The 14,135-nt window shown below is 38.5% G+C and overlaps 1 protein-coding gene and 1 pseudogene across 1 annotated transcript; one reads left to right on the top strand and one right to left on the bottom strand.

Annotated features, from left to right (window-relative positions):
* The first annotated feature begins 1,935 nt into the window (after positions 1–1,935).
* Positions 1,936–5,227, top strand: LOC133732657 (E3 ubiquitin-protein ligase WAV3-like). The gene is made up of 2 exons (XM_062160240.1): positions 1,936–2,378; positions 3,163–5,227. Exons 1-2 carry the CDS (start codon positions 2,352–2,354, stop codon positions 5,191–5,193), a joined length of 2,058 nt encoding a protein of 685 aa, XP_062016224.1. The 5' UTR covers positions 1,936–2,351; the 3' UTR covers positions 5,194–5,227.
* Positions 5,228–8,710: 3,483 nt separating this feature from the next.
* Positions 8,711–13,560, bottom strand: LOC133732707 (wall-associated receptor kinase 2-like; annotated as a pseudogene).
* Positions 13,561–14,135: the final 575 nt, after the last annotated feature.

Genomic DNA, 14,135 nt, shown 5'->3' with positions numbered 1-14,135 from the left:
ACCTCGAAATCCCGAAAAAGCCCACACGTTGTGGCATAGTACGAGTTTTGTTCCTGGCGTCGTTCCCTTTCCGGAAAGCTATAGCAATCACGAATCGGACACCGAATGCCAAAGTTGCAATAGTAACTTGGGTTTTTCTCCTTTTGCACAATCGATTTGTTTTTCAATTCGGACTGCCATTCGTTCTACATCACTTTCAAATGTACATGTTTATAATAATCGCCAGTTGTGTATGTTCCAATTTGTAATAACTAATATATAGATTTATGGTCATTCTATAAAGTCATGTGATTCAAATTCCATTATGGCACTTTAGGTGTATGATTGAAGTCAATCATTATAAACAACTAACATTATAAGTAGCATACAAATTTTCTTTCAACCGAACTTGACCCGTCTCGTGTCAAAATGTCTTACTACTCATATCTTTTTCATAAAAAATCACATTTATATTTATATTTACATAAAGAAACAAATCCAGAACGAAACATAATAGTGTTATGAAAGAAAAATTCTAAAGAGTTATATGCTCTTACAAAGTAAATGATACCACCTTGTGACGAGCATGACCCATTTAAGACCAGTGTTAATGGGTTATCTGACATGTTGACCCTTGTTGATATTTTTGCTCGGTCGATTGAGATAAATATGGCTGGATCACTAAATAATCGCGAGTGAGCCTAACATTGAAGGATAACCATAAACCTCACGCCAGGCAAGATGGATGAATGGATGATAGTCTCCTATGTGAGGCCGTGACTTCCACATATATATGCTCACCAAATTTTTTTTTTTTTACTTTTCTTTTGTTTTTGTAAAATAAATAACCCGATTTGGTTACTACATGTCTCCTCCTCAGCCCAACCCAGAACAAAAATAAAAATCCAGTTTCTGAACTTTTCTTGGGCCTTGGATAGACTCTCAAGTCTCATTCAAATGTTCAATGATCAATTCCGTTAAAGAAGCGGGAGTTCGAAGTGGCGCTCCGATTCTTCATCTTTCGAAACCTCCGGACTAGTCCTCGCCGACGTTCTCTCTCCTCTTCCACCTCCAACGTCAGCTTAATCCTTAGTCCCTCTGTTCGATTTGATCATTTTCTCTGTCGTTTTGTTCTGTGCAATGTCGTTTTGTGGTAGCTGGGGCCGTCACTTTTCCATGACTAAGATACCCCTCCCGTCCTTTCTTATTTACGTCTCTTATACTCTGGTCTGGTCTCTGGATTTCCGGCTCGTTAGTGGTAGATTGGGAAAATCACAGTTCCGCATTAATCCGCGTTAAACCCACGCCTTTTTGTTTTTGGCAAATGCGTTAAACCCACGCTTTTTCCCAATCTCCCAAGGAAACCCAAAGGCTCTTAAGGGCCCGTATTTCCAATACTAAACGACATTGTTGCTGCTGGGATAAACCTTTCTTCTCTGAACTAGATTTTGGTGCTTAAGGACTTGTTTGACCAATCCAAACATGAGTACGACATAGGCGTAGATGGTAAACATATTGCCTAATTAGGACCAGTTTTGTGCTTGTGCTTGTGCTTGTGCTTGGCTAGATGGTTGTTGTGGACATGAAATGACACCACCCCAGAAGAAAAAACAAAACAAAAAACACACAAGCACAATATAACGTGAGACGACTGAAAAAGTGTCGTATTTAAATCTAACTTGTAACCCTTTTATTTATCTAATATAATTTCTTCTACAAAAAGAAAACAAATAATAATAAGCAGACCCGTTTAAGACACAATATGAATACAGAAGAGTTTTATTACGCAAGTTTATCCATGCTATTATTTTCGCTCAATATGGTGATACAAGTACCATAACATACATGAATGAGCCTTACTTAAAATGAGATGGTTCCACACCTCGATGAAGAAACTGACAAAAGTGAGTTGAAAGCCTCATTGTGTGACATAAACTCAGACTACGGTTGAATTTTGTGTGTGGAGATAATCTGATTTCTCCATTAGCATTTAGTTGGTAGAGGCTGCAAGCGTCGGAAATTGAAAAGAAAAATTAAAAGAATCTATATCTATATAATAATCGATTTCATTTTCAGACGTGCTTCCTTAGCTTAGCTCAATCAAAGTCTACTCAGTATTGCTATTTCGTTTGACCGACTCTTCATTTCACTCTACAAAGCGCACAGACCTCTTCTCCATCTTCACCGAGCTTGACTCTCATGTCTTGGACCCTCTTTCTCTATAAAACTCTCTCTGTGTTTTGTGGAATCATTATTAGTTTCTGTTGCCAGTGCGTTGAGGAAGCTGAAGCATCAACCTTGCCACTGCGATCCTTCTCCTTCTCTGTTCTAGTCTTTGGTGCGTAAAGACTTGTTTGACCACTCCGAACACCATGTCTTCTCGGACTGCATCTGATCAAGTAAGTAACTCTGTGATTTTTTGTCAGAATCTTGGCATGCATTGATCAATAATTGCGAGAAATGATCAAGATTCAAGAATCGGAAGATTCTGAAATCTGTAGACTAAGGGTTTATGAGGATTTTTAGATTAACAATTTAATTTTGTGAAGGGTTTTAAATCTTTCTTATGAGAAATATATTAAGAATCTTATAGGAATATTTGTGTGTGTGTGTGTCTCGGTTGATCCTGTTTCCATCTGAGAAAGTTACCCTTTTTCACATATTTGGTGGTTTGAAAATTTAACCGTCTCACCTTTGTGCATGTTTATATACTTAAGAGTACTTTGACCATCGTGGTGTATGCATAATGTGACTGCTCCTTTTATCATGATAAAATGTTGCAGAAGATAGTCCGTGTCATATTCATTATGACTTATGAGTTTTGATTGAAATAAGTTGTTTCTTGTTGTACTGATGCACAGAAGTTCATCTATGCTGTAGAATCCCTTTTCTCTGTTTAAATGCAGCGAAGTTCCTTTCTTGATAATGCCTTACCATGTTGCACAAGATATGTTTCTATCATGTTTATTAGGAAATTGTTGACTCAAGTGATTGTGTCTTGTTGTACTTGTGCACAGAACCTTATCCATCCCTTTTTCTTTTTTTCTGTTTGAATGTAGCAAAGTTCTTTTGTTGATAAAGCATTTTCCTTTTGTGTGATTCAGGAGAGAAAACTGTGCACATATGTGTGAACAGAATTTGCATTTGTCTTTGATTTAACATTACCTATACGTATTGGTGCAGAACAATTGTGGCATTTGTCTGAGTAGCATGGCAACCCCGAAAGGCCAAGCCATCTTCACTGCCCAATGCTCACACTCCTTCCACTACCCTTGCATTGTCCAGAATGTTCAGCATGGAAATCTTAGTTGCCCCATTTGCCGAGCAATATGGGATAAGCATAATGTTCCTTTCCAACCAAACAACTGGACTACTTCCCCCTCTCAACAAAACAACTCAGGTGATCCCCCTCACCCATGGGGTGTTTTCCCTCAGCAAAACAACTTGGGTGGGAACTCTCCCAACATCTCATTCTCATTCCACCCGCAACAGCCACCCCATCAGACTTATCATCAGTACTCGTATCAGCAACCCAGTTGGAATTATCCTTCCTTCCCATTCGTGCAGCAAACCCAGGCCCCTCCCCAGCCACCTAGCTTCTCTGATGATGAACCTCTTTTGTCCACCTCACCCATGCAATCCAATGACCCCCAGGGTATAACAATTAAGACTCAGACCGAGTCCTTGGCTATCTCTGCTGCAGAATCTCATCCACGATATCCTGTTCTTGTCAGCATTTGCGCACCATCTCTTCAAGATACCGATGGCCATGGGAGTACCCCGGTCGACCTTGTGACAGTTCTGGATGTAAGTGGCAGCATGTGTGGCCTAAAGCTTGACCTTGTGAAGCGCGCTGTCAAATTTATCATACAAAACTTGGGGCCTTCAGACCGCCTTTCAATAGTTACATTCTCAACAACTGCTAGAAGAGTCTTTCCTCTCAGAAGAATGTCTGTTGAAGGCCGTGAAAGTGCTGTGCGAGCTGTCAATTCTCTTAGACCAGATAACATGACCAACATTGTGGCAGGACTCGAGATAGGAATTCGGGTCCTTGAAGAACGAAGGGAAAGGAACCCAGTTGCTAGCATCATGCTTTTATCCGATGGTGTGGATTCTTACTGTCATAGTCCAAGCCAACTGTTGGGCCAATTGCCTGCTTCGATTCGCTCTAATTGTATGCAACATGAAATTCCAGTCCACACATTTGGGTTTGGCAGCGACCATGATCCAAATACTATGCATGCTATATCTAATGCATCAGGTGGCACCTTTTCATTCATTGAATCAGTTGGCATGATACAAGATTCCTTTGCTCTGTGCATTGGTGGTCTTCTCAGTGTTGTGGCTCAGGAAGTTCGCCTCACAGTAAGGGCAGCATCACGTGGTGTGAAGATTGTAGCAATACCATCAGGGAGATATGTCAGAAATATATCTGATGAGGGCTTGCAGGGTGTTGTTGATGTTGGGAGTCTCTACGCAGAAGAGGAGAAACAATTTCTGGTCTACCTCTTAGTTCCACAATCCTCAGCTTCAGATACAAGGACATCATTGTTAGACGTGTCATGCGTGTACAGAGATCTAGCTTCAAATGAGTTAATCCAGATGCAAGGTGAGCTAGTTGAGATACCGAGACCTGTGGTTTGTTCCCCTGCAGATCAGGTAGTCTCTTTAGAGGTTGATCGCCAGCGCAACAGAATTTTGGTCTCTGAAACTATAGCAGAGGCACAAGGGTTGGCTGAGATTGGAAATCTGGAGGCTGCAAGGGCCATTTTGACTCAACGAAGAGAAACTCTCTTAACAACACCAGCAGCCCGAGCAGGGGATGCTCTCAGCAATTTGCTCGAAACTGAGCTTCAAGAAATCATGGATAGAATGGCAACTATGGATTTGTATACTCACACTGGGCGTGCTTATGCCCTCTCGGGAATGAGCTCTCATTCACTGCAGAGAGCCACAACTAGGGGTGACACAACTACTTCATGCCTTTCCGCGAGTTTTGGTGCTGCTCAGGCTTCATATTCCGCTGGGGGTATCAATTACCTGCAGCGCGGTGGTATCTTTCAGCAGCAGCAGCAGCAGCAGCAGTCTCTCTCCGCAGGTGCCACTCCATTTGCGAGTCCAGCATCATTGCCGCTAGGTGGTGCTTATGAAACATCTTCTATGGTTAGAATGGTACAGAAATCAAAGGATCTTGGCACTAGTTATACAAAATGAAGCTTGACATTGCGTTACGTGAAGTGAATGTTTAGAAAAAGGGGAATTTGATTCTACACCCAAATTCACACACCCCTTTTAGAATAAACCCATCCATAAGAGTGTTTTAATATACACCCAAACCGATTAATTAGATTTATTCAAAATAAAAAAACCTATTAAATAGGGTAAATATTAAAACCCAATGTTGTTAAGAATTACTGAAGCTGTCATTATCAAATTCCTCATTCACCTATTAAATAGGATTAATAGTCAAAATCATCTAGCAAATATTATGGAGTTTGATTGACGTTATTGTTGGTATTACCTTCACTTTAGGTTTTTATCAGTACTTAATTTTAGGTGTTTACATTAATGTCATTATTATCATATAATGATGAATTTTTGGTATGTTTCTTCCTATATATAGAAGGTAGTGAATTCATTCGTCATTTTTTCTTTGGGTGGAGACCTTTCACAAAGTTGCATATGATTTCAAAGGATGATTTCAAACGACCTATTCATGAGGTTTATTTCATCATTTTCTTATGGGTTAGAGACTTTCTTTCAAATAAGTACATATATCATATTCGTAATTCAAATTACCTATTCATCATATTTATTTAGTATAATATCTTTGTTAATCTTTTGATTTTGTGTAAAGCTTGAATTTGATGGATTTTTAGTAATTAGAAATTTCAATTTATGAATCTGGTACAAACTTAGTTTCATTCCTTCAAAATAGAATCGTTGTTTCTAATTACCGGATACTTAGATTGCTTTAATATGTAATACCTATGATTTAGATGTTTGTTTTTGTAGTTTTAAATTATTTGTGTGACTCTATATCATAGGTTGTTTATTCCATAACCTATAGTATTGACAATTAATATATCTATATTTTGGATATATCTATTTAAATCCTAATAGAGTTTTACCTTTGAAATATATCTATGAAGGTAATTTGCAATTGTATAAGGAATCACAACATGCAGGGCACTAGTAGTTGAGAGAGATTTATGAAGACTACATTGCAAAGTGCTAGTCGAGATGACGGATGAAGTGTTATAATGTTCTTTATATTAGGTTCGAAAAAGTAAAGTTTATATTTCAATTGTAAAAACAAATTTAAAATTGTTTATTTCAATACTGGATGAACATCATTTATGGTTGTACTCATTGTCTCTATTTCAATAAATTTTTAGGTTTATTCCTTCAAAAAGAATGTGTATTTAAATTATCTTGATATTAGAAATAAACTTCTTAATATTGTAAAGTTCAATTTCAATTGTAAAACAATGAATGATAATAATGAGTTTGCTAAATTATAGTGCAAAAACTCTTGCACATTCAAAATTATTCAATGTGCCAAAATTAAGGGATAATTATATATTAAGCAAACTCTACAGTTACACATAACTATTATGTGGTCCTTGACCACCTCATAGAATCAGGCACCTATGTGGAGAAAAATGTAGGGGCGGAAAAAAAAAATCTTAAAGCAATCAATCTACATCAAGTACATTTTACATGGGCTAATTACATTAACTCGACCATTTTAGAAAATTAATGAATATGGAATGATTGTATAACTACACCTATTAGAACGGATAAGCAAAATAACATACCTTAATGAGAGGATGTTTAATCATGTCGAGAAAGAGAAATATTTATATAATAGGAATATAACAGAATCTTTTTTTTTTTTTTTTGAGGGAAATGTGGATTTCATTAACGCATGCCAAGGTGGCCATTACATATCCTTCTGCTGCCTTCAACTAGACAGATCAAGAAGTCAACAGCTATATTTGATGAATATTTTATTTATTCAATCATAAGGGCAAAAAAGTCAAACTAAAAAATGTGAAAAATGTTAATTATAGATTTAAAACCTATAAGGAAGGTTCAATTATGTGAATTGGGTGTAGATTAAAAGAAAATATAGGGATGGGTTTTTCTTAATAGGAGCTTTGTTTTTTGGGTTTTTATCTAAGAGAGTTTCTATTGGGACCTCCAAATCTGCTCACTTGACCTCACTCTATTATGAATTATTAAATGACATATATAAACTACTATAAAATGACTATTAAGGACAATAATTATACAAAAAAAATATTATATTTATTTTATGTAGACTTTCCAATTCAATAATATTAGATTGTATTCCTTATTATTTTCCTTATCTATTTTCATTTTCCAATTTCACTACATACTCATTAAAGCATTCATATATATTTAATAAGAATTAAAAATATGATTAAGATCATGTGACATAAAAATATATGATATATATGTTGAACGCATATTGGTGAGGGAAAACAAAATAAATCCTGTTATGATTTATGACCTAAATCTAAGTCAATCCATTATATTTTGGAAAAAATTAATAATAATAAAAATATTTAAATAATTAATCATGTGGTACAAAAAATACAAAAAAAAATAAACATTAAAAAAAATGATTTTTTTTTTGAGAATAAAAACAAAATGATTTCTTCATTTTTTTTGCACAGCTAAAATAGAAAAAAAAAAAAACATAATAGTTCATGGCATTTTCTTATTGATTAGACATTAATTTTTGAAACTCAAGTTTGATTAAGAAATGTATATTTAGTTAAGATTTATAGAGTAATTAAATCATTGAAATGACTAAATTTTTTATTTTAAAGATAATTAATAATTTGTTTGCAAATTATATGAGTGAGGTTATTTGAGGAAGTTTAGTGAGGTTTAGTGAGTAAATTTAGTATTTGAAAATTTGATAAGAGGTGTAAAAAGCATAGAGGTCAAGTGAGCAAATTTGGAGGTTCCAATAGAAAAACTCTTTATCTAATTTTCTCTAAAAATATCGTAGGTGGAGTAATTACCTGTAATAGAACTAAAATTACCCAAAAAATAACTCTATTTACCACAATGACAACAAAATTGTTGTCAGATCTGTAAATGTGTGTATCACATACATACAGGTACCGTAGAATTTTCCAAGCATTTTGTGTAATCCATAGTTTGCGGGTGCAGCTTCTGTTTTCTTGTCTCCATATAATGCAGTATATAGTCCAATTTGCCAACTTTTTTCTTCTCTCTTTGTACGTTGATGCCTTTGTGTTCAATCCAATTCCTATATGGACCAATTAAATCCCAAGTGTGGAAAATATTAATGGCATACATCCTAATTGGATACATCCTAATTAGATGGTGAAGTATTGAAATATGCAGTGAGGACTGAGGACTGACTATAAAATAGCAGATCAGAAAACAAAGTAAGTTGAAAAGTTACAACAAAATTGGAAAATTGACTCTGTAACTAATATAATGCAACTAATATCTTAATCAAGATTACATTTTATCCTTGCAACTTATAATTTTTTTTTTCCTTTTCTTGAGAGGAATACAACTTTATTGGATAAAGAATTACAACAGAACGATGAAAAACTCATCCATTACGAGAGGTGGCTATATCAGCCTGTTCGCAACTAACTAACCAAGATAAGTTTAGCTTCATGAATTTCATAAACGAAGATTTTTTTTTTTGAGAAAATGAATTTCATAAACGAAGATAATTTCACACAACATATTAAAATCACATTACATGCAGCAGTTCAATAAATGGACGAGACACGTATATACTAAACTGATGAAAGCAAGTAAAGCAACCGAAGCAAACTAAGAACAATTCAATACATCAATGGCTATATATGAAATATCAAGAAGCTAATATTAATCAACTATCGGCCTCCATCATAAGGCTTCATCATCAGGGGTTGAATCTGGATGCTCCGGTCGTAGTCAATACTGGTTATAACTTCACCTTCATCACCTCTAACATCAACAACGTAGGCTTTTGAATGTGACGCAAGCTGCAAGTAATCAGTCTCTTTTGGTGAGGCATCAGCCTTTCCCCATGGATGCTTTGCCATAACTTGCAATACTCCCTCTAGCTTCATTGCTACTTCTTTCATGGTAGGCCTATCGCTCCCTTTCAAACTTAAACAACTTTTGGCCAGATGGGCTACTTGTTCAGCTTTTTCGAAGCTCCCCTCTTTGATTATTTCATGATCGAGGATCTGATCTAGGCGATTCTCTTCCACAGAAGTAACAAAAAATTTTGCTAAGCTTCTCTCCGCCTCAGGCTTCTGATAAGAAATTGCCACTTGACTTGTTATTAGCTCCACAAGGACAACGCCGAAGCTATATACGTCACTTTTCTCTGTCAGTGTGTTTGACTGAAGATATTCAGGGTCCAAGTACCCTATCGTCCCTTGCACTAAAGTAGACAGTTGATTTTGATCTTCGGGAACCAATTTTGAAGCTCCAAAGTCTGACACTTTCGCTGTGAAATTCTCATCCAGTAGGATGTTTGTTGCCTTCACATCTCGGTGCACAATTTGCATCGAAGTAGAGTAGTGCAAGTATGCTAGTGATCCTGCTGTTTCTGTTGCTATCTTCATTCGTAGCCCAAAGGAAAGCGGTCCCTTGCCATTCTTTTTATGAATATGCTCATAAAGTGTGCCGTTGCTGACGAACTCATACACTAATAAAGGCGTTGGGGTCTCCAAACAACAACCTAGAAGCTTCACCACATTTCTGTGGTTGATCTGAGAAAGAACAATCACCTCATTAATGAACTGATTACTTTGGGTCATTGGGGCACTACTTTTTGACACCTTTATGGCAACCTCATTTCCATTTGATAGTGTTCCTTTGTAAACAAATCCATAGCCTCCTTCACCAATTTTTTCACTGTCATCAAAGTCGTTTGTGGCCTTCTTAAGTTCATCTCTAGTAAATATTTTGGCTGCTTGAGGTCCATCGAAATTCTCCAATTTTTGTTGTAACAAGAAGCCACCATTGTGTTTGAAGTACTTCTCTTTGAGTATCTGGAACTTTCTTCTCTTCAGTCCGCAGTATATCCAAAATGTTATAAGCAATACCCCTAAGAAGCTCAGAGAGACACCTACACACGAATTCAACCAATCACTATAATTAGGGAAGGTGACATGACCACGAAAATATATACATCTACACACAGACACACTAACCGTCGGAACAATTCGGAACTGCAAAAAGAATGCAACGTACATGCTAGCTAGCTAATTAACATGTAAATCAAATTGCTATCTAGTGCAAAGTGCAAACCAATGAAATTTGCAGTTCTTTATTCTTTTAATTGGAAGTTTCATGAATGATTTGATAGAAACTTTTTTGGTTATTCCTTGTTTTGGTTATAGTGGAGGGGGATCGAATCCCTAGGCTAGCATAATCCTAAGTTCCTAACCTTATTTCATAATTCATACCCTCCTTCATCACTTGGCTAGCATTGTCATCATTCATTGTCTCGGTTTATATTGTTGTTGTTTATGTTTTAGGATTAAATTCAGTTTACTCCCCTGAACTTTAGGCCTAAAATCAGATTGGTCCCTCTTTTTGAAAATCGATTACGATAGTCCCTATACTCTCAAATGACATCACCCGAGTCCAAAATTTGAATTTGGCTCGAAACATGACGTCAGCTGCTGAGTTGGAGTCGACATGGGGGCCCACAATGAGGGCAAAATGGACATTTCAAATTTTTCTAATTTTTTCTCTCTTTTTTTTTAATTTTTTTTCTCTATATTCTCTCTCTCTCCCCGATCTGTCTCTCTCTCTCTCCCAGATGCTCCGAATTGGTTGAATGTGTAGTGCTCGCCGCTCTGCCAGACGGGTCTCTACACAGGGCGGGCCTTCCGGGGGCAGAACCCGATCTGCTGCTGCCGGGTAGTGAATGTGGGCAGGGCTTTCAGGCCTTTTCCAACCGAAGGCCCACCATTCGCCACCAGAGACTTGTTGAGATTAGCAATTGCTGTTTTCTTCAGAGCTGGCGGCACGATTTTGCAGATTCCATACTTGGAAGCCTCCTTCTCGATCTTGAAAATGTAGGCAATCGGATCTTGGAACTCGGCCCTAGTAGGGTGGTACTCCGGAGCTACGGGTAGGGCTCTGAGCCATGAGAGAACTTCCTGGGGCTGCTCCGAAGCTGCCATTCAATAAAAATCTTACAAACAATTTTTTTGCGAAATTGGGTGGAGATCTTTTATGGGTTTGGGATGATTGGTCATGCAAAACCCATTGGGGGGAAATTGAAGAAGTAGTAGCTTTAGGTTGTGGTGCGCGTCGTTTTTCGATTTGGGGGTTTTTGGGTGAGGTCCTCTGTTTTTTGTTTAATAAACTGCAGAGGAGAGGAGAGAAAGCAGAGGAGGAAAAAAATGGTAAAAATTTGGGGGCAGAGGAAGGAGAGCAATAGTGAGAGAGGCAGAGGAGTGAGGTTGACATGTGGCGGATCGCCGGGGCTGGCCTGACCCTCGTCCAAAACAGACCCGACCTTCAGTTCCTTGAACTCATCAGAGACGGCGAACTTGGCGGCGCCGTCAAGGCCGCCAATCTCCTCGTCGGGGACGTAGGACACGTGGACGGTGCAGATTGAGTTGAAGCCTGCGGGTTTGAGGTTGCGGATGGCCTCAAGGTACTGGATGGCGATGCACTTGTCGTCCTGGGCGCCGCGGGCGAAGATGTGGCCTTCGGGGGTGCGGTGGGCCGAGAAGGGCAGGTGGGCCCACTTGGAGGGCTCAGCGGGGACGGAGTCGAGGTGGGAGTTGAGAAGGAGGGAAGGGACGGTCGGGTCGGAGCCGGGCCAGGTGAGGGGACGGCGGATCGGAGCATCTGGGAGAGAGAGAGACAGATCGGGGAGAGGGAGAGAGAGAGATAGAATATAGAGAAAAAAATTTAAAAAAAGAGAGAAAAAATTAGAAAAATTTGAAATGTCCATTTTGCCCTCATTGTGGGCCCCCATGTCGGCTCCAACTCAGCAGCTGACGCCATGTTTCGAGCCAAATTCAAATTTTGGACTCGGGTGATGTCATTTGAGAGTATAGGGACCATCGTAATCGATTTTCAGAAAGAGGGACCAATCTAATTTTAGGCCTAAAGTTCAGGGGAGTAAACTGAATTTAGTCCTATGTTTTATATTTAAGAAAGAAAAAAAAAATGACCATCAAGTTTTTCAGATTATTACATAAAGTCAAAAATGCATAATTGTTCAAAAAACAAAAGAGTTTAAATCATAGCTAGGTAGCTGACATAAATACGTGATAAGTACATAGTTAGCAATTGTAGAGGAAAAACATACCCAAGGAAACTTTCAGGGACTTGTTCTTTGATATAGGAGTGTTCTGTATGCAACTCTTTGGGTTTTCGTTTCTGAAACCTTTCTTACATGTACATGTGTAATCTCCATCTGAATTTTTGCACGTTCCATGGTTGCAGGGGTCCGTTGAAGCGATGCATTCATTAATATCTGATAAAGTAAAGTAAGATAAACGAAATAACCAATTTCGAGCTGCAAAACTGACCTGCATAAATATATATAAGAGATAAGGATCACGCACCTTGACAGCCATCTGGGAGATATGGGTTCCCTTGGTAGCCTGGCAAGCACTGGCAATAATAACCAGACGGTTCAGTCTTGATGTCGATGGTCCGGTTGACACACTTGCTATGCGCCTTGCAAGCATAATCCTGCCTCTTTTGAGCTTCAGCACATGACCCGTCCGCGATTTCCCAATTAAGAATCAGAGGAAGCACTTCAGTGTTATTCAGTTCTTGAAAACTTGTATTCGGGTTAAATGTGAACTTGCCTTCTTCCACAATGAAAGCGTAGCTGCACGGGTTGAAGTTCCATACATAGGTATGGTTAGAGTAACTACTCAACTTGACAGTTCGATTTTTGAGTCCGTCAGGGATTGAAGTTTGGCAACAGCCAATGCCGGTGCATGACTCGTTAGCAGCAGTAGTAGTAGTGTCGAGAATGTCACTTAATTACGGACATGCACCCGGCTACGTACCTAGCATCATCATTAGGGTAAGGGCGGTACCCTATAAAAATGGCATAGGTGTCATAGCCAACGGCAATGAACTTGTTTCTGGTACCAGAGATGGTGAACGGAGGAGTGACCCGGAACCATGGGGAATTGTACATGCTTTCCGTTTGATGACCCTGTTGGTCGTAACAATCATAGGCTATGTCATTCAAAATTTGTGACTCACCTTCGGCCACGGATATGTTAGTAATAATGAGAACACCATCCGTCCGGCGTAGTGTTGGAGGTTGGCTGGATTCGTTACAGGTGAGGTTGAATTTTTGTATAAGGTAACAACCGTCGCCTATGCCGAATGGATAGGGGACTGTGACATTGCCACAGTGGTCAAGGCATCCAGGCAGGGCTTGAGGAGGCGGGAGGGCTTGGTCGGCTATTGCTACTGCAGCTATGGCCACCACTACCAATGAGATCAGCTGCGAAATGACCATTCTCCGGTATAAGACCATTGTGTTTATCGCTCAATTCGTTTCGAGTGATTTAGATGTTGAAGTGCTAGAAAGCCTCGGTACGTCTTTATATGGATTTGGAAGGAAGACCAGCCGGGTATTAGGTACTGTGGGGTGGCTCATAGGAAACGACTTGACTCGCCTTTTTCACAATCCACTGGACAAATTGCAACGCAACTCCATGTAAGTTGAGGTCGTTTCTTTTAATTATTTCCGGTAGGTTGGTAATATGCAATTTGCACCCAAAAAAAAATATTAATAAATAAGAACTTGGTAATGAGTTTGGTTGTTGATCAAAGACTTTTTGGCGGTCGGAATTGTTTAAGACTTTCTTTTTCTACCATCAAGCAAATGGGTAATATATACATGCAAATTGACACCATCAAGCAAATGGGGGTAATATATACAAGTAAATGGGTAATATATAAATACAAATTGACACCATCCAGCAAATGGGTAATATATATACATGCAAATTGACGTGCTTTGATTTATTCCTGGGCTTATATTAATTGGAGTCTAATTATTTTAACAGAATATATACCCGTGTAGTTGTGTACTGACTATTGACACTGACATGCACTTCATGCGAACAAATTTCAAA

This window comes from Rosa rugosa, chromosome 2, assembly GCF_958449725.1.
Source record: "Rosa rugosa chromosome 2, drRosRugo1.1, whole genome shotgun sequence".
NCBI classification, from domain to species: Eukaryota; Viridiplantae; Streptophyta; class Magnoliopsida; order Rosales; family Rosaceae; genus Rosa; species Rosa rugosa.
Note: the sequence above shows the minus strand (reverse complement) of the source record. Positions and strands in the feature narration are given on the sequence as shown.